This window comes from Pseudophryne corroboree, chromosome 1, assembly GCF_028390025.1.
Source record: "Pseudophryne corroboree isolate aPseCor3 chromosome 1, aPseCor3.hap2, whole genome shotgun sequence".
In the NCBI taxonomy this organism is placed as follows: domain Eukaryota; kingdom Metazoa; phylum Chordata; class Amphibia; order Anura; family Myobatrachidae; genus Pseudophryne; species Pseudophryne corroboree.
In genome coordinates, this window is record NC_086444.1 from 719,953,101 (window position 1) to 719,975,000 (window position 21,900).

Genomic DNA, 21,900 nt, shown 5'->3' on the forward strand with positions numbered 1-21,900 from the left:
CATTGTATTGTTTTGGATGAAGTGAATAAATAGAGCTTGCAGCAGGCTTGGTCACACAAGACTCTGAAGGCTTTCTCCCTGATAGCTGAGAACTGGATCCAGGTTGCGCTTGCGAATGATTCCCCACGTATGTATATTCTCTGTAGCCATTATTCTCTGTTATTCTGTTTAGATTTCCTTGTTAGCCTGTAGAGTATAACTTGTACCTGTTTACCCCTTTTCTCTGAATAATCCACTGTGGTGTTAGAGTCCAGTGGTTTACCACAAACAGTGTTGTGTTTTCATTTTCCTGCCTGGGCTTTTAAAGTAGATTAACTTGTTTAACCTGTTTCAGATTAACCTGCATTGTTAAGGTGTATGCACTGCGGATACTTTGTATCGCCAGTGCTATTTAAGGTTTAAAGTATAAGCATATCATTACATTGTTTCATTAATAAGGTTTACAGTATTTCAATCCGTGTGCGTACGTGCCGAGTGTGCGTCGCGCCCACGGCACAGCGTCTGATACGCTAAGTGCGTATCCATACGGTACTCAGTACGCAAATAGCGTACTTAGTCCGTAGTGTGTGTAATAAGTCTAGCGGCCATAGCGGCTCCACGGTAACAGTGTATAGCTTTAAGTTTTAAGATAATATTTGACATTATCGATTAGGGGCTACGTCCTGGTTTTCCTCATACCCACAGCCTAGCAGGTTAAAGCAGACTCTATCTATCAACAAAAGGGCGGACAGGTATCCTACGTAAGTTTTTTGGCTGTAGAATACACTGGTAAACCCTATTTCATTGCTGATAAGATGGTGTCTGCTCTGCAAGGTTTGTTGGGATGCTGGTGGGATCCGGAAGGTAAGAACGCAAAGCTATTTTAAAATCTGTATATTTCTGTTTTGCGCCAAATGCGCACACAATACAAGCATATACCTGTACTCTGCATATCTGATCATATTGTTGCAAAACAAGGTAAAATAACTTCAGGGGCTTGCATGGTGTGTAATTTCGTTGTGACAAAGGAAGCCGCATGGTTTGTCCTCCATTTTGGACTAACCACATGGCCTGTCCACCATTTTGTGTAACCCTTATGGATGTGGAAGGGGGAGGAGCAGCGGCCATTTTGGGAAGGTCATTTTTTTCTAAATGGCTGATTTTCACTGCCCGAATAATCAGCCGTCCTTGGTCAAAAAAGAAATCACCATTTATGAGTTACCAATGCATTTATTTAACCCATGCCATAGTCAATTACAAATAGATTCAGATGGGGCTTAATAAAAGTTAATAGTAAGATGAATACGTGATGTAAGAACCACATACAGATATAAACAAAGTTTTTTTCTTTACCTCTAGGATTCAGTTAACTCTGCTTGTTGTAAAATAGCCATTGAAATGCAAATTAACCTGTGTAACTGCTTTTTCCTAGCAGTGAAAAACCACCTTCACAGACAGTCAAAAGCACACAGCATTCATATGCAAATTAGAAGCACTTAATGGGTAAATGGGTCTCAGGAGACCAGTGAATGGTACATAGATATAATATTATAATTATGTGTGTGTGTTTATATCAATGTATGTTCTGCAAGATAGCTATCCAATATGAATCATACCATTGGAATTATTGATTACTAGATTCATTTAGACCTGTATTTTGTGTATTCTGCATATCTACTCGCTTGTTGCCATTAGCATTGATTATTAGATCTATTTTGACCCGTGCTGAAAAATTTGTTGCTATTTAGTTAAAAATATAGAGTAATATTTAAGGGAGTACGTGTAAAACACACACGCAGCCTGGCCTAGTTATAAAGGTTTATACAGGAGATACTGTGTGGTGTTTGGTAAGCGATTATAGTTAAATATCGTTTACATTTATAGAAGTATGGTATTTGTATTACTGCGGACGTATCCGGCCTTTGTACACGTGTCCCGGACAGTGTGCGGGACTGCATATGCAACGCAAAGGCCTACACACGTGGCGTATTTTACGCAACGTGCGTACAGGTACGCCCACTAAATATAAAACACACAATAGCATTGTTTCAGGTTAGGCGATACGGTAGCCACGCGATAATAGCACAAATTGATCAGTGTCCAAAATTTAGTTTAAAAAAACTTTTTTTCTGTATTACCTCTGGGGAAAGCTATCAGTTAACAGGAAAGGATTTTTCTGATCAGATAACTATAGAATGATAGTGTGGGCTGAAAAAGGTATGAGTGTATTGAACCCCGCTTGGTGGTCTTGGTGGTCTTGGTGAAGCTTGGTGAAACTTGGTGAATCACGGTCTAGGTGAATACGTGGTGAGCACGGTCTAGGTGAATACGCGCAACGGAGTGTGATAAAGTTTTCGTGGTATTACGCTCCGGCTGTTTTGGAGCACAGTAGGGAGACTCCAGTGATCCTACCACTTATAGATAGCAAGTGTCTATAAGCGGTACGATTGGACCGCACGGTTGTATGGGCAACACGTGACGCAACGTGATACGAGGTTTTGCATATTTGTGCGTAAATCTCGTCATCATACGCGTTATAGGAAGCACATGCAAGCGTGATTTGTGTAAAGTAAAGGTTTAGGGAATTTTCGCTGGTCTCTCAGGAAAATCTCTAGAAGTAGGGCCTGCACTGGCTACGCGTGTCTGCTAAAGAAGGCGGATCCGTTGTACTCGGAGCGGAAGAAGTTCAGTGGAAGAGCTTTAAGGATTTCCACCGTAGACTATTGTGTTTGGTGCATTTTAGGAAGTTTTCCCGTATTAAAAAGGTCCACAATGGAAGCCAGGTGCACAACACAGGGACGTTCAGCAGTCAGGGTTCAGACTGCAGATTTCAGACCCAGGGGGTCAGCTCGGTGAGTAATGTGGAGGAAGTATGGTCCCCACACTGAGACCTTTCGTAATGAATGGACACGAATGACTGTGGGCGATAAAGCACCATTTCCTGGGATAGGTAGTTTTGACTCAGAGGTATTGCATAATCTAAGGCTTAGGATCTGTCTGATAAAATCCCAAAAACAGAGGATCAGACACACAAACTGTTTACATTTATGGCAACGAGAGAGTGATATACAGAGGGAACTAGCTTACACAGCTGGTACTAACCCTAGCAGGAAACTGATAGTAACCGCACCACCACCGTACATTACAGGAGAGAAAATGGCTACAGAGAATGACATACTGATATATGATAAGAGTGCACTTAATAAATGTATTAATGACAATAAGAGTAAACGTAATAAATGTATTAATGACAATAAGAGTAAACGTAATAAATGTATTAATGACGATAAGAGTAAAACTGATAAATGTATAAATTCTAACCCGTGCAAGTTGCACCCCATTTTAAACTTCCCTCAGGATTACAAGCAAGAAAGTGAGCCCAGCACGATGTCGGCACTTTCTCTAGCAGCCACCATACAGGACACCCAGGTGAGCACGGCCCAATCGGTAAGAGCAGTAGTAAAAACCCCTAGCGGAGGGTCAGGTGAGGTCGTGTCCACAGGTAAGTACGGTATTGTACATTATGCACAGACAATTGCACCTCACATTGTAGAGTCAACACAAGATGGTGTAATTGAACTAAATCCTGTCAGGGTGATCGCAGTCCCCAATGGGAGGACTGACGCTCAGGGAGTCACTCCCGTCAAGGACATTGCTATGCATTGTCCCTGGTCCCGGGCAGAATTGAGGTCAATTATGTCTGAATTTCCCGATCCCAGAAAAGATCTAGTCGGATGCCAGAGGTTTATTAAAGAATTAGGTAATGCCACCGAACCCACAAACAAAGATTGGCGAACAGTGCTACGAGTATGTCTACCTTCCAATATTGACCCTGCAAAATTTATTACTGATTGTAAATTAGACGCAGAAGTACCTCTTACCGAGGAGTACACTCAGGAGTATGTATGACAAATCGATCTGCAATTAGGAGTATATTTCCCAACTGTTGTCAAGTGGAGTAAAATCTTCTCCATTAGACAAAAAGAAGGTGGAACTGCTTCTGACTATTTCCATCGAGCACTGCAGGAAATGGCTAGATTTACTGGGATCGAAGACATTAAGGATAATGTGCATCATAGAGAGGTAGCGGTGTCCGTATTAATGGACGGTTTACAAGAAACGTTGAGAACCAGGGTACAAACCACTCTACCTAACTGGAGAGGTATCTCGGTGGCTGCATTAAGAGAGTCCGCTATCGAGCATGACCGTAATATCCAAAGAACCAGGGAAGCACAGGGAGAGCGGTTGATGGTGATGAGCATCCAAGCACTGGAAGAGGCATCAACTCGACCAAAACCCCAGGCCCCTGGCACATGGAGGAAGCCAAGAGTTTGTTATCTGTGTAAAAGGGAAGGGCATTATGCCAGCAACTGTAACAGCACACATAAAGTCAGACCCCCTAGGCAAGAACACGAGCAAAGTTATAACACACGTAATTGGGATCAGGGATCATATAGGAAAAATTTTGGGCCACACCCATAGTCTGCTGCCAGTGAAGTTGATTATTAGCCTAGGTAGTAAACCTGAGGTCACAGTTGATGTAGTTGGTAGATCATATCTTGTAGATACAGGGGCGGCCAGGTAAACTCTGTGATTTATCTTTAAATGTTTCCTCTTCATCCCTGACGTTCACCGACAGAACTACAGCTCAAACGTCACATATCTACTCTGTCTTTTCAGAGGTCTGCCCAACCCCAGTATATCTCACCAGCATCATTGTGCCTGGCCATGCACAGAGGGTGGAGAGTGGAAATACTGGTGGGGGAAGACTGTGCAGAGATACCGATAGACATGTTGGTGTGACAGCCTGATGGTGAACGGAAATCTGACAATTTTTTTCTTTTTATTATTCTCTCTCTTTTTGTTTTCTCATGTTTTACGGATGGTATTTCACACAACAGTTAAACACATGGTAATGCAAGATTTATGCTCCCTACAGATAAGTCGCTGACTCGGAAAGAATATCGTATCACTGGAGTGTCCGTTCCGGGAAGACTGAGAGGCAGCACTGTTGAGATGGCATCTGAGCAAGGAGAACAACAAGACTAGAGGCGGTTATCGTACCAGTTTTCTTTCCCTTCTATTATTTTCTTTACCTCCCATTACCACTCTTTCTTTCTCCTCCTGCAAGATGGACTTACCCCAAGAGACTGCGTTCCGGGTTTTCCTGTTGACCCTGTTGTTAACCAGAACAGTCTATTTCGGTGAGAGTACCAGAGAGGTCGAGAAAGGATCTGGAATAGGTTCTGATGACAAGGACGGATTAGTAGAATTCCAAGAGCAACACAGTCACCGAGCAAAGGCGAGTATCAGAAAACGATCTGGTAGTCATGACACTAGGAGACATTGTGAAGGATTGTTAGCTAAGGAGAATTGTATCTGTAGGAATTGTGAAAACATAGTTGAGGACGGGTGCATCCAGAGATGTCAGTCCAGCCTTAATATCAACATGGACCGTCATCCATTGAGTGACTATCACTCATTAGTGGGTAAGGTTTTAAACCAAACGGAATGCTGGGTGTGCTCACAAGTACCTCAAGGTCAGAGCAAGCCAGGACTAGTACCATACCCTTTAACAATAGATGAGGTACTTGAATTAAGGGGTGGGAGACCAGTGGACAAGAAATTTTATATTTCTAGGCCTCCTAGTTTGAAGCTCCACCAATATCATGTGGATAGGTCCTTAGTATGTTTTAACATTTCCAATCCCCGAAAGCCGGGAAATTGGGAAGTGACATGGAACAACCAAACCATGGCATTTTCATACAGAGCCGATAGAATGCCCGTAGACCCTGAACTTATACGCCAAATAGCCGACGGTGGGAGATATTTTCGGTATAGGTATACTCTAGGAAGTAGGACCATGCGGGTTGGAGAAGTATCACCAGGATACTGTGCGCATATCATACAGCCTGATACGTGTACTGAACAGATGAAAGAGTTAGGGATAGGATTTTTCACCTGGAAGGTTTGCAATATGGTGATGTCATATTCTGTCCCATATGTTCTCCCCGATGATGCATATTTCATATGTGGGAGGAAGGCGTATAAGTGGCTTGCCCCAAACTCAGAGGGATTGTGTTATATTGGAAGAGTGTTGCCAGAAGTAATGACCATTACCCATAATAAGATGAAAGACGTTCACAGCAATGCTCAAGCTCCTTACACTCACACTCACTACGAACACATTGTTAAGAGACACCTTGTAGGTAGGACAGAGCACGCAGCCTCTGATTTGATCCACGAATCCACCGGGATTCAATTCCTACTCGCGTTAGATATCACCCATACTGCCAGAGGAATTATAAATTTTAGGTATATTAATGCGCTAGCGAACCTGATAGACAATATCACCGAGATGTATGATGACACCTTCAGGTATACTGGGAGGGAATTGCAAGCTTACAAAACGGAACTGATCCAGCACAGGATGGTTCTCAATTACATCACAGCGGTGACAGGCGGGTATTGTGTCACCCTAGCAACTCAGTATGGTGTGAAGTGTTGTACATATATCACAAACAACACTGATGACCCAACCGAGGTCATAGATCAAAAGATGGACGATATCTTGCAATTGAAGTGGGAGTTCCGAAGGAGACACAACCTTACCCTGACTGCTGTGAGTAATGAACTGACCGGCTGGGTTTCATGGTTGAACCCACGCAATTGGTTCTAAGGATTAGGAGAATGGGCTCAACATGTTATCGTGAATGTAGGAAAATTTCTCCTTTGTATCCTGGGAGTTGTCATAATGATTGGTTTGATATTTAGATGTGTTCGGATTTTAATGCAGCGCAAGCGCAGTACCAAGGTGATGAGTTTGACGAGCGGGGGCATTGTTACACAAACTGGTTTAATTTATGATCCATCAATTGAGACAATGCTGTGATAAGACGTGATTCCATGGTCCGTTTCTTTCACCCGTTTCTCCTTTGTTTTTCTCCAAGGAAAAAAGACACCCATTCGGAAGAAGACTAAAGACTTTGATGGAGAAGACTACAGACCTTTGATGGACATTTCTACAGACTTTGAGAGACACTTTAGAGACTTTAAAAGACTTTTTATGGACACTTGAAAGACTTTGATTACCACCCACAGCAAGGATACAGCCATCCGGACAAGACTTCAACAGACACCCAAGGACAATTGCACACATTATCATATGAATGTATTTGTAACACATGTCTTATCTTCATCTCTACAATCTTCAGGTAGTGACACACATAGTCGACAGGTGATATAGGTACATATATTAGCACTCACATGTTTTTCCCCCCTCCATGTATCATCAACTAATGTGCACCCCATTTGTTGGAACAAGAAGCCGAAGAGAGCTCGATAGTGTTTGTTGGCCCACTTACAGACCCTTAATACGGGATAAGAAGGATTTAATGTATACTTCGCAATACCTCGAAGCTTATCTAGAACATGTACGGCACGATGATACATGCCCCCTCAGACATGAATTTCATACATACATGCTTTTACTATCCCACTAGGTCATACATTTCCCACCTTCTCCTCTCCTCCCTCCACCCAATCATTTATAGGTATTTCATGGTATTGTATATTTTTCTGCTTAATTGTTTAGATAGTGGCTGTTGTTGTTGACTGCCAAAGGGTGGACTGTCAAAGTCGAAAAATATCATGATACATATCCTTTGTACTAACCCCTCATGCACATGCACGCTGCTCGTGCACCTGGTCCCCCGTGCGTACACATACCCGCAAGTTGCGTAAGAGACGCTCTAGCGACTCGTGCGCATGATATGTGTATTTACGGCGGAGTTTGTGAGCGTGTAGCGTGCGACTCGAACGTAGCATATTTAACCCAAATAGTGCATTTTGTAGATATTGTTCCCCTAGACCATGTCAGCGAGTATGATTAGTTTAAACAGTTCCTGGACAGAGGAATTCCTCTTTGCATGATAGGAAGGGTCAGATAAAGGATGAAAGGTGGTGTCTAGTATCCAGCTGTAGGGTATTTTAAGGGTAACATTCCGGTGTTAGTTAGGAAAGTATTGCTCGCTCCTGCGTATAGTTATGTACAGAAGTAGATTATGAACATTAACTGTATTTGCTGTAAATTACACATGCAGCTGGAATCCAGAGGATACCTCCCACCAGAGCAGTTGGGGAAGGACATCGCCTACCTATTCAAATCCACCTATGACCTTTGCTGTAATGTAGAGACATATCCCTGTGTCCAATGAACAATGAGATTACAGTGACCATTGTATTGTTTTGGATGAAGTGAATAAATAGAGCTTGCAGCAGGCTTGGTCACACAAGACTCTGAAGGCTTTCTCCCTGATAGCTGAGAACTGGATCCAGGTTGCGCTTGCGAATGATTCCCCACGTATGTATATTCTCTGTAGCCATTATTCTCTGTTATTCTGTTTAGATTTCCTTGTTAGCCTGTAGAATATAACTTGTACCTGTTTACCCCTTTTCTCTGAATAATCCACTGTGGTGTTAGAGTCCAGTGGTTTACCACAAACAGTGTTGTGTTTTCATTTTCCTGCCTGGGCTTTTAAAGTAGATTAACTTGTTTAACCTGTTTTAGATTAACCTGCATTGTTAAGGTGTATGCACTGCGGATACTTTGTATCGCCAGTGCTATTTAAGGTTTAAAGTATAAGCATATCATTACATTGTTTAATTAATAAGGTTTACAGTATTTCAATCCGCGTGCGTACGTGCCGCGTGTGCGTCGCGCCCACGGCACAGCGTCTGATACGCTAAGTGCGTATCCATACGGTACTCAGTACGCAAATAGCGTACTTAGTCCGTAGTGTGTGTAATAAGTCTAGCGGCCATAGCGGCTCCACGGTAACAGTGTATAGCTTTATGTTTTAAGATAATATTTGACATTATCAAAAGCCACCAAAGCCACTAATTCAGACCTGATCGCAGCTGCAAATTTGTTAGCTAATGAACAAAACCATAGGCCTAATTCAGACCTGATCGCTCGCTATGGGTTTTTTGCACTGCTGCGAACAGATAGTCGCCGCCCATAGGAGTGTATTTTCACTTTGCAAGTGTGCGAACACATGTGTAGCAGAGCTGTACAAACAGATCTTGTGCAGTCTCTGAGTAGCCCAGGACTTACTCAGCCGCTGCGATCACATCAGCCTGTCCGAGACCGTAATTGATGTCAGGAACCTTCCCTCAAACGCATGGACACGCCTGCGTTTTCCCAACCACTCCCAGAAAACGGTTTGTTGCCACCCACAAACGGCTTCTTCCTGTCAATTTCCTTGCGATCGCCCGTGCAAATGGATTCTTCGCACAAACCCATCACTGAGCGGCGATCCGCTGCGCATTACGGTGCATACGCATATACAGTTCTGACCTGATCGCAGCGCTGCAAAAAATGCTAGCGAGCGATAAGGTCTGAATTATCCCCCATGTGCACTAACATGAGCAGAGAGAGTTAGATTTGGGTGTGGTGTGTTCAAACTGAAATCTAAATTGCAGTGTAAAAATAAACAGCCAGTATTTACCCTGCACAGAAACAATATAACCCACCCAAATCTAACTCTCTCTGCACATGTTATATCTGCCACACCTGCTGTGCACATGGTTTTGCCCATTAGCTAACAAATTTGCTGCTGCGATCAGATCTGAATTAGGCCCCATGGGGGTAATTCCAAGTTGATTGCAGCAGGAATTCTGTTAGCAACTGGGCAAAACCATGGGGGTAATTCCAAGTTGATCGCAGCAGGATTTTTGATAGCAATTGGGCAAAACCATGTGCACTGCAGGGGGGGCAGATATAATGTGCAGAGAGAGTTAGATTTGGGTGGGGTGTGTTCAATCTGCAATCTAATTTGCAGTGTAAAAATAAAGCAGCCAGTATTTACCCTGCATAGAAACAAAATAACCCACCCAAATCTAACTCTCTCTGCACATATTACATCTGCCTCCCCTGCAGTGCACATGGTTTTGCCCAATTGCTATCAAAAATCCTGCTGCGATCAACTTGGAATTACCCTCCATGTGCACTGCAGGGGAGGCAGATATAACATGTGCAGGGAGAGTTAGATTTGGGTGTGGTGTGTTCAATCTGCAATCTAATTTGCAGTGTAAAAATAAAGCAGCCAGTATTACCCATACTTGCCAACTTCTTTAATCTCCTCTCCGGGAGATGCCCGGAGAGGAGAAGCAGGTGGGCGGTGCTGAGGGCAGGGCCGAGCTAATGGCATCATTAGGCCCGCCCACACACAGGGAAAAGTCCGGGATTGGGTGATATTTGCATAGGAGGCGGAGCTGACGCAAGTAGCATATAATTGCGTCATTAGGCTCCGCCCCCTCCGCCAGGTCCACGATTTTGCCGTATTATTATCCTCATTGTGCCCACTTCATTAGGAAGTGGGCAGAATGCGGGAGCGAAGCCCAATCTTCCGGGGCTGCGGGGGACTACCCGAGAAACCGGGTGTCTCCCGCAGAAACCAGGAGAGTAGGTAAGTATGGTATTACCCTGCACAGAAATAAAATAACCCACCCAAATCTAACTCTCTCTGCAAATGTTATATCTGCCCCACCTGCAGTGCACATGGTTTTGCCCAACTGCTAAAAAATTTCCTGCTGCGATCAACTTAGAATTACCCCCATAATGCATGTTTACATTCAAAGACACGCAATCGCACAGGCAACCATGGGTTTTGCACAGCATCATTTTTATTTTATTTTTCATCTATAAATAAAATGCTACGCTAATACTTTGTATTTGTGCCTTAAATTGTATTATAGGGTCTGCAGCATGATAGCAAATCATAGACTAGTAATACTTAGTGCAAAGGGCCTAATTAATGTTTGGACGCAATGGCTGATTATCCCACAACTGAGCAATTATCGGCAGACCAGTGACGTGCGGTGAGGTCAATTGCTGGGGAGGCACCAGATTATAGGATGGGGGGAGGGGGGGCGCTAACAAGGATATATATATATATCTATCTATGTGTGTGTGTGTGTCTCTATGGCCCTCATTCCGAGTTGATCGGTCGCAAGGCGAATTTAGCAGAGTTACACACGCTAAGCCGCCGCCTACTGGGAGTGAATCTTAGCTTCTTAAAATTGCGACCGATGTATTCGCAATATTGCGATTACTAACTACTTAGCAGTTTCAGAGTAGCTCCAGACTTACTCTGCCTGTGCGATCATTTCAGTGCTTGTCGTTCCTGGTTGACGTCACAAACACACCCAGCGTTCGCCCAGGCACTCCCACCGTTTCTCCGGCCACTCCTGCGTTTTTCCCGGAAACGGTAGCGTTTTCAGCCACACGCCCCTGAAACGCTGTGTTTCCGCCCAGTAACACCCATTTCCTGTCAATCACATTACGATCGCCGGAGCGAAGAAAAAGCCGTGAGTAAAATTACTTTCTTCATAGTAAAGTTACTTGGCGCAGTCGCAGTGCGAACATTGCGCATGCGTACTAAGCGGATTTTCACTGCGATGCGATGAAAAATACCGAGCGAACAACTCGGAATGAGGGCCTATATTCCTTAACTACTATTTAAATTCTCACATAAAAAGGCTGATGGGAGGGGGGGGGGGGGGCAGGCATTTGGGGGTCCACACAGCGCTGGGCTCACTTTCCAGGGCATCGCCCTCCAGCTCCTCCCGCACATCCTGCAGGGACAGCACAGAGTCCTCGGCAGTGGCCTTCTCCGTGCACAGCTTCTCCCAGACCCAGACTCCCACAGCCCATCTTCTGTCGCCATCAGCCCAGGGAGAGGAGACTGACTAACGCTGGTGGCGGGCGGACCTTGTCAGTGCAGCCGCTGGCTGGGAGGATGTGAGCGCGGAGTGTCCGTGCAGCGCAGAGTGGGGGACGGCGAGTACACCAGGACAATCACCAGAGGTGGGGTAGCTCCAATAGCATAACTTCATCCCAGTTGCCCGGAGGCAAGATAGATGTTGGTGCCCCCCCCCCCCCCTTCACTCGCCACATACTAAATAGGGACAGCACCAATAAAAGGTGTGGTCTCACTGTGAATGGGTGTGTCCACACAACAGTACCCCCAATTCAAAGTGCGCCACACAGTAGCATATCCTTATTTTCATTACACTGCACTATAGTACAACTTATTCGCATTGCGCAACACAGTAGTGCCACTTTTTCACACCATGTCACATAGTAGTGCCCCTTATTCTGTAATGTCACAGTAGTGGCACTTACAAATTAAGCCACACAGTAACAGTGATCACGCTGAGCCCGCCAAAAAGTGGGTAACTTTTAAAAATTGGGGTTTTACCTGTCATTTTCTGGGTCCCATCAGTCATACACCATCACCCACTCACCACACCCTGCAGCACATACAGTCACTGGGGCTCACCCCCCTCAGCACACACAGTCACCTGCTCACCTCCCCCGCAGCACATACACAGTCACCCGCTCATCCTCCCCACGCAGCACATATAGTCACCTGCTCCCCCCGTCTCCCCCGCAGCACATACAGACACCCGCTCACCTTCTACCCCATAGCACATAGACACCCGCTCACCTCCCCCCACACAGCAGACACCCGCTCACCTCCCCCCCACAGCACATACAGACACCCGCTCCCCTTCCCAACACATAGTCACCTGCTCACATCCCCCCACAGCATATAGACACCTGCTCATCTCCCCCCCACATCAGATAGACACCCACCAAGCCTATAGTCACCCACTCACCTCCCCCTGCAACACATACAGACACTCGCCCCCCACAGCACATAGACACTGGACCTCCCTTCCCCTTCAAGCATATAGTCACCCACTCATCTCCCCCTGCAACAAATACAGACACTCGCCCCCCACAGCACATAGACACCGGCCCACCTTCCCCTCCAAACACATAGTCACCTGCTCACCTCACCACCCAGCACATAGACACACCCGCTCACCTCACGCCCGCAGCACATACAGAAATCTGCCCTCCTTACCCCCTCCACAGCATATAGACACCCGCTCACCTCACAGGGCATTACTAAATCATTATGATGCCGCTGTGCGCTCTGCGCTCCACTCGGCAGCTCCTCTTACAGGAACTTAAGGACCCGTCAGGCTGTCAGCACACTCAGCGGTTGGATGTGCTGAGGAGTCGGCTCCTCAGCACAACCAACCGCTCAGTGTGCTGACAGCCTGATGGGTCCTTCCTGTTAGAGGAGCTGCCGAGTGGAGCTCTGAGCGCCATCAACGCGGCCCTCCTCACCGGTGACCAGGAAACAGTGCTCTGGGGGATGGGTCGCAGTCATGGAAGTTACATCCGACTGCGCTGGAGGTAATTATTGACGAGCCTTGTCCCACCTAGGTGATTGGACCAGCGGATCCAGTACTGGATCCGCTGTCCAATTACATCTGCAGTGCTGACAGGGACGTGCTTTCATGTGAGCTGAAAGCCCGTCCCTGTCAATGAGGCACCGATACTAGTGCCGCTTTCACCACTTTTGTCAATGGGCTTTTTCAGCCCAGTGCCTGCCCCCCCCCCCCCCCCCCCTCCCCGCTGTATCCCATTCCCATTGTGAATGGGAGGCACTGCTTTCAGTGCCTCCCAAACTAATTATATGTATTAAAATGATTGGAATAATATAAAGAAGAAACTTATGACACAGAATATGTGTCATAAGTATTTTCTTTCTATTATTTTAATCATTAATGACAGGGGAGACACTGCCTCCCCGACTGCACGTCCCTGCGGCAGACTGCACATGTGCTGCGGTGTCAGTGCACATGCCTGAATGTGCTGCTGCGATCCCGCTTGCAATGAGAATTTCATGGAAAAGTGATTGACAGGAAGTGACTGTTTGGAGGTGTTCACAGAGTTTTTTAAGAGTGTTGTGAAAGCGTAGGCTTTTCATATTGTCTTCGGGGCTGCTGACTCGTACTGCGAGCTTGTACATAAAAAGTCTGTGCAGCCATATACCAACCCTTAGCACCAATGTTTCTTATTTTTCCGCGTAGGTTACGAATGTGTACGCAGCTGCGAATGAGATTGCAATAGCTCCGGTGGGAGTCTCTTTTCATTCCTGGGTGGCAGCTTAACTACTGTAGTCTGGACAATCGCACCTGCTAATGCATTAGTGTACAAACATGAATTACTGTAGGCCCAAAATGTCAAACTGTTAAAGCTTTACTGACATCAGAAAGATTCAAAGCATTAATCATTGTGGAGTCAATGAGGTCTGACTGACAGTCTGTTCACAATTATTTGAGTCTTTCTTTTCGCTATTTCCACAGCTGGTTTGAGCCTTTTGTTATCCAGTGGTTGGATGAAAATGAAGAGGTTTCTCGGGATTTCCTCCATGGGGCCCTCGAGAGAGACAAAAAGGATGGGGTTAGTTACGTGATGTTATATTATAGAGCATCTCTTGCTTATGGGCCTGATTCAGATATGGACGCAAACGCCCAATGTTTTACTATGCACATACGTATGAGACATACTGCACATGTTTCTCGATGGTTGCTGCCAGGGACATTGAGCAGAACTGCATATGCATTCCTGGACAGTGACAGGGGGATTACCTCGAGTTTGTGGGCGTGTCAGCGGGTGTGATGGGGGCTTGCTGATGCATCAGAAGACGCAGGTTCATTGACCCTGGCAGCAATTAACATCAGACATTCTGAGCAACGATAGCTCAGACCTCGGATGGTGCCATCAATGTCTGCTCAATGGTGCATCCTATTGCAATTTAGAGCTGCAGCTGGCAGGCGTCTCATTAGACAGTCCTCTGGCTGCTGCATTAGCATCATTTTACAGTAGTGGCTGCGACAAAAGTTGCAGCTTCCACTGCGTAGTGTCCACCTCTGTATCAGGGCCTATGTTGTCAAGGACCTTAGATATTAGATGTTGTCTGTTACCTTAGATATTCCTTGTTCAACAGTTACTGTCTAGTAACATAAATAAAAAAACAATTCCATTGTTTGGATACTGGGGGTCTCATACAGTGCCTTGCTAAAGTATTCACCCCCCTTGGCTTTTTACCTATTTTGTTACATTACAACCTGTAATTTAATTTTTTTTAATATGAATTGTATGTGATGAATATGCACAAAATAGTCTAAGTTGGTGAAGTGAAATGAGAAAAATTTATATAAAAAAAGAGTTTTTATAAATACAAATTTAAAAATTGGCATGTGCATATGTATTCACCCCCTTTGCTATGAAGCCCCACAAAAGTTCTGGTGCAACCAATTTACCTTCAGAAGTCACATAATTAGTAAAATGAAGTCCACCTGTGTGCAATCTAAGTGTCACATGATCTGTCAGTATAAACACACCTTTTCTGAAAGGCCCCAGAGGCTGCACCACCACTAAGCAAGAGGCATCACACCATGAAGACCAAGGAGCTCCCCAAACAAGTCAGGGACAAAGTTGTTGAGAAGTACAAGTCAGGGTTGGGTTGTAAAAAAATATACAAATCTTTGATGAACCCCCGAAGCACCATCAAATCCATCATCTTCAAATCGAAAGAACATGCCACCACAACAAACCTGCCAAAAGAGGGCCGGCCACCAAAACTCACAGACCGGGCAAGGAGGGCATGAATCAGAAAGGCAGCACAGAGACCAAGGGTAACCCTGAAGGAGCTGCAGAATTCCACAGCAGAGACTGGTGTATCTGCGCATGTGACCACAATAAGCCATAGAGCTGGGCTTTATGGAAGAATGGCCAGAAAAAAGCCATTACTTAGTGTTAAAAATAAGAAGGCACGTTTTGAGTTTGCCAAAAGGCATGTGGACGACTCCCCAAATGTATGGAGGAAGGTGATCTGGTCAGATGAGACTAAAATTTAACTTTTCGGCCACCAAGGAAAATGCTACGTCTGTCGCAAACCCAACACATCCCATCACCCCAAGAACACCATCCCCACAGTGAAACATGGCGGTGGCAGCATCATGCTGTGATAACTTTTTCGAGTCAAGGGAAAGATGGATGGTGCTAAATACAGGGATATTCTTGAGCAAACCCTGTTTCAGTCTGTCTGTGATTTGGACTGAGGTTCACCTACCAGCAGGACAATGACCCGAAGCATACTGCTAAAGCAACACTTGAGTGTTTAAGGGGAAACATTTCAATGTGTTGGAATGGCTAAGTCAAAGCCCAGATCTCAATCCAATTGAGAATATGTGGTCAGACTTGAAGATTGCTGTTCACAAGCGGAAACCATCCGACATGAAGAAGCTGGAGCAGTTTTGCCTTGAGGAATGGGCAAAAATTCCATTGGTAAGATGTGGCAAGCTCATAGAGACTTATCCAAAGCGACTTGCAGCTGTAATTGCCGCAAAAGGTGGCTCTACAAAGTACTGACTTTAGGGGGGTGAATAGGTATGCACGCTGAAGTTTTCTTTTATTTTGTCGTATTTGTTGTTTGCTTCACAATAAAAAAAAAAAAACATCTACAAAGTTGTAGGCATGTTCTGTGAATGAAATGATGCAAACCTTCAAACAATACATTTTAATTCCAGGTTGTGAGGCAACAAAACATGAAAAATGCAAAGGGGGGTGAATACTTATTAATTATCATGTGGCTCCTTGCTGGTTAATCATAGACCCAGATTGGGGTAATGGAGGTGTGGGGTGTGGCGCCCCTGGATTGGCTGGGCTGGATGGCTCTAGTGTGGCATACCTTTACATTCTATTAACACTTATCACTTACTAATTTCTTCACTAATACTATTTCTTTATTTTAATTACATCTCATTATCACTTTCTGTATATAGCTTAGGCTTCCTAACACTAATTTATTAACACAATAGTTTTTTCACTGGTATGTTGCTTTCTTGCTTATGCTGATTTTTTGGGGTGCCGCACCCTGCACCTAGATATAGCGCTAGGGACCCCCAATATACAGAGAGGCCTTGATGCAGCTTGGGGGCTCATTCGTACATTTGCGCAAATATACTGTATGTAACCAAGATCTCTGAATTCTAATATTGTGTAGGATTTACATCTGGTTACTGATGTCATTCAGGGTGCTGGAGGAAACTCAATGTATCTTTCTCATACAAGGGGGTATATTTACTAAGATTCGTAATTGTCGGTATTTGGTGGGAGATGAATCACGAATGACATCGAATGTGTAAATTTGCAACTTTTTGAATTTGTTACGCCTCATTTACTATGCTGTCATATTCTGCATTTTCGTATTTTCCGATGTCAATGTCATTCGTAATTTCGGGCAGTGTTTTACGGGAGTGATTAGTAAAATACTGCCTGAAAATACACAATGAATCCCGGCCGGATCTGTGAGATCCGTGCAGGGCTTCATTGTGTATATTATGTTAATTGAGTAAAGTGTTAAAAATAAAAAATTAAATTGCGTGGGGTCCCCCCTCCTAAGCATAACCAGCCTCGGGCTCTTTGAGCCGGTCCTGGTTGTAAAAATACAAGGAAAAAAATGATTGGGGTTCCCCCATATTTAAACAACCAGCACCGGGCTCTGCGTCTGATCCTGGTGCAAAAAATACCGGGGACAAAAAACGTGGGGGTCCCCCGTATTTTTAACACCAGCACCAGGCTCCAATAGTCCGAGAGATAATGCCACAACCGGGGGACACTTTGATATTGGTCCCTGCGCCCCAGGCATTAAATCACCAACTAGTCACCCCTGGCCGGGGTACCCTGGAGGAGTGGGGACCCCTTAAATCAAGGGGTCCCCCCCTCCAGCCACCCAAGGACCAGGAGTGAAGACCGAGGCTGTCCCCCCCATCCGTGGGCGGTGGATGGGAGGCTGATAGCCTTTTGTGTAAAAAAAGAATATTGTTTTTTTGTAGCAGAACTACAAGTCCCAGCAAGCCTCCCCCACAAGCTGGTACTTGGAGAACCACAAGTACCAGCATGCAGGGGGAAAACGGGCCTGCTGGTATCTGTAGTTCTACTACAAAAAAAATACCCAAATAAAAACAACACACAGACACCGTAAAAGTAAAAGTTTAATCAACATACATGCACACTTACATACACACATACTTACCTATGTTGACACGAAGCACTCGGTCCTCTTGTCCAGTAGAATCCAGGGGTACCTGTAAATAAAATTATACTTACAAAGAATCCAGTGTAGATCGGTCCTTTTCTTAAAAGTTATAATCCACGTACTTGTAAAAATAAAAAAACGAAAAACACGGTCCACGAACTGAAAGGGGTCCCATGTTTACACATGAAACCCCTTTCCCCAACTGGCAGGGACCCCCCGTGACTGCTGTCAAAGAGGGTCCCTTCAGCCAATCAGGGAGTGCTACGTCATGGCACTCTCCTGATTGGCGGTGCGCTCCTGAGCTGTCAATCAGGAGGAGCGCACTGTGGATACAATGTAGCTTAGCGGTGCTACATTATATCCAATGGTGGGAACTTTGCGGTCTGCAGTAGACCGCGAGATTAAGTGGGGTCACTCTTGTGGTTGCCCCCACTTAACCTCGCGGTATACCGCAGACCGCAAAGTTCCCACCATTGGATATAAGCGACATTGTATCCACAGTGCGCTCCTCCTGATTGGCTGTGCACTCCTGCCCTGTCAATCAGGAAAAGCGCACTGTAGATACAATGTAGCTTAGCGGTGCTACATTATATCCAATGGTGGGAACTTTGCGGTCTGCAGTAGACAGCGAGATTAAGTGGGGTCACTCTTGTGGTTGCCCCCACTTAACCTCGCTGTCTACCGCAGACCGCAAAGTTCCCACCATTGGATATAATGTAGCACCGCTAAGCTACATTGTATCCACAGTGCGCTCCTCCTGATTGGCTGTGCGCTCCTGCCCTGTCAATCAGGAGAGTGCCATGACGTGGCGCTCCCTGATTGGCTGAAGGGACTCTCTTTGACAGCAGTCATGGGGGGTCCCGTCAGTCGGTGAAAGGGGTTCCATGTGTAAACATGGGACCCCTTTCAGTTCATGGACCGGATTTTCAGTTTTTTTTTGTTTTTACAAGTACGTGGATTATAACTTTTAAGAAGAGGACCGATCTACACTGGATTCTTTGTAAGTATAATTTTATTTACAAGTACCCCTGGATTCTGCTGGACAAGAGGACCGAGTGCTTCGTGTCAACATAGGTAAGTATGTGTGTATGTAAGTGTGCATGTATGTTGATTAAACCTTTAATTTCACGGTGTCTGTGTGTTGTTTTTATTTGGGTATTTTTTTGTAGTAGAACTACAGGTACCAGCGGGCCCGTTTTCCCTCACATGCTGGTACTTGTGGTTCTCCAAGTACCAGCTTTCTGGGGAGGCTTGCTGGGACTTGTAGTTCTGCTACAAAAAACAATATTCTTTTTTTACACAAAAGGCTATCAGCCTCCCATCCACCGCCCACGGATGGGGGGGGGGAGCCTCGGGCTTCACCCCTGGCCCTTGGGTGACTGGAGGGGAGGACCCCTTGATTTAAGGGGTCCCCACTCCTCCAGGGTACCCCGGCCAGGGGTGACTAGTTGGTGATTTAATGCTAGGGCCACAGGGACCAATATCAAAGTGTCCCCCGGCTGTGGCATTATCTCTCTGACTAGTGGAGCCCGGTGCTGGTGTTAAAAATACGGGGGACCCCTACATTTTTTGTCGCCCATATTTTTTGCACCAGGATCAGGCGCAGAGCCCGGTGCTGGTTGTTTAAATATGGGGGAACCCCAGTCATTTTATTCCCCATATTTTTACAACTAGGACCGGCTCAAAGAGCCCGAGGCTGGTTATGCTTAGGAGGGGGGACCCCATGCAAATTTATTTTCAGATTTTTAACTCTTTCACACCCCTTACCACTGATAAACATGCACGGATCTCACTGTCTTTTATTATGTTTAGAGAACTGCACCATTATATGTTTGATTATATATTTGAAGTTTTATTAAGTATTAGAAAGCATCAGAACTGGGATACCATACTGTAAGTAACACATACTGTAGCTGTACTTTCTTTTCTGTCTATCGTAATTATGCTATTGAAGTCTTCTATATCTATGGCCATTGTCTCCTCCTTGTTTCTCATAGTTTCAGCAAACTTCAGAGCATGCTCTCTTTTCCTGTTCTGTGGTGGATGTTTTCTCACAACTCAACCAGAGCTTTGAGATAATTAAGAAGCTGGAATGTCCTGATCCTCAAATTGTGGGACATTACATGCGCAGGTTTGCCAAGGTATGTGTACCCCAATTCCTACACATTGCTATCAGTCTGTGAACATGGGTATTATGCATATTTGCCTACTGTCCTGGAAAGAATAGATAATTTCTCCAGTGAGGTGGATGGATGGGAGCTGTTATCATGACATGTCTCGTACTTCCCACCAAGAAATACACCCTTCTGGTACGCCAAGAGGACAGGAAAGTATGGTATTATGTAATTCCATCTTCATTGCGTTCACTTAGATAAGTGAATTTTGTCTTTTATTTTTGCTGTTATATTGCATTCAATTCAGAGATCTCCTTTCATATGAATACAGAATGTCCTGGAGTATCCTGACTATCAGGGGACACTCCCAGACTCATAAGAGAGTGGGCCATCCTCATGTATGCCGCACACGTCGCAAGTGGTATGGGTGGTCCAGGGATGTGATTTGCATTGAATCCTGCTGGCCAAAAGTGGGATGGTTTTGAGGTTTATAATTTACAACTTAAAAAAGTGTCAATCCTTCAAGGACATGAAGACCTTTAAGGATATTAGAATGCAAGCTCTCACAAGCAGGGCCCTCAACCCACATGTGCTTATCCTTCTTTCACTTAAACCATCTTTAATGGCACCAAGTTCCGTGGTTTTATGGCACCCTTATACCTATGTCAGTGTCATCTGCTGATGTAGTTTTATTTACCCTGTACTTGTCCTATATTGTCTTCAACTGTAAGTCACTACGATTATTAATTTATGTACTCTCTAATTGGCGACACGGACCCCTTGTGGCACCATATAAATAAAGGATAATAAATAAAATAAATATATCCTGCCCCTCCTAAACCTCTCTGAGGTCTTCGGGTCCTTCTAGGTCCATGGCCCCCTGGATACGACTCTGATTTGGTTTTCTTAATTTGGCTGCCCTTCTGAATTGTTGATGTGGAGCTTGCTTCTATTCTCTGTTTTTACAGGATCTGGAGCTGTTATCTTCTTTCCCTACTTTCACCTTTTCTTTCTCCTTCTGCTCTTCCTTCCCTCTTTCCTTGCTTCATCAAATTTGTTGCCTCTTTCTTGATTTGTTCCGAGATTGTCTTATGTCTTTGATATATTCTTATATGTCTTTGATATTTTTATATTATGTTGTCTTATTCCTGATTTTTATGAAGACAGTGATTATATGTCTTGTTAACCCATTTAATGAAAACCAATAAAATCAATTTGCACTAAAAAAGTGTTAATCGACAGGCTATTGAAACAGATGGAGAGAAACAACTATAAAATAACAATTGTAGCTTCAAGAATTGACAGTAAAAATGGAGACAGATTGTGCAAAATGTTATCTATATGAAGAGCCTCGTGCACAGTTGGATACAAGTGTGGGTAATGTAAACGTAATATGTGTCCGGGGAAAAAATAGCATTTTTCCACCTATTCAGGTCAAGTACCCACAAGTCATCCTACGCTAAGCAGGCCCTCTTGTGCATGGACTCATAAGTGGAAAAAGTGGTTGTACTGCCAGGCCAAAAAGAGGTGCTTCGTGATTTGTCATGGTATGCACTTAAAAAATAGCAAGGTGCAGAGGACTTGCAACTTGTAAATGCAACTTGCATTTACATCCAACTGTGCATGAGGCCCAAAAGACCACACGTCAAAATGTAGACATTTTATATGCAATTTCAATGGTAGAGCCCGTTTGCTATATTATATCTACTATAACATTATTTTTCTTTTCCAGACAATCAGTAATGTCCTCCTCCAGTATGCTGAGATAATCTCCAAAGACTTTGCATCACATTGCTCCAAAGAGAAGAAAGAGGAGAAAGTGGTAATGTGTCTCTGAT

The 21,900-nt window shown here is 44.7% G+C and overlaps 1 protein-coding gene across 17 annotated transcripts in view; it reads left to right on the plus strand.

The window, feature by feature from the left end:
* The window catches only part of UNC13A (unc-13 homolog A), a 425,576-nt gene that overhangs the window by 273,691 nt on the left and 129,985 nt on the right, over positions 1-21,900 (plus strand). For all 17 annotated transcript variants that reach the window (XM_063915631.1, XM_063915548.1, XM_063915566.1 and 14 more), the window contains 3 exons: positions 14,209-14,305; positions 19,946-20,089; positions 21,795-21,884. In XM_063915631.1, the coding sequence (XP_063771701.1) occupies positions 14,209-14,305; positions 19,946-20,089; positions 21,795-21,884 (331 nt within the window). The remainder of the gene's footprint in view (positions 1-14,208; positions 14,306-19,945; positions 20,090-21,794; positions 21,885-21,900) is intronic.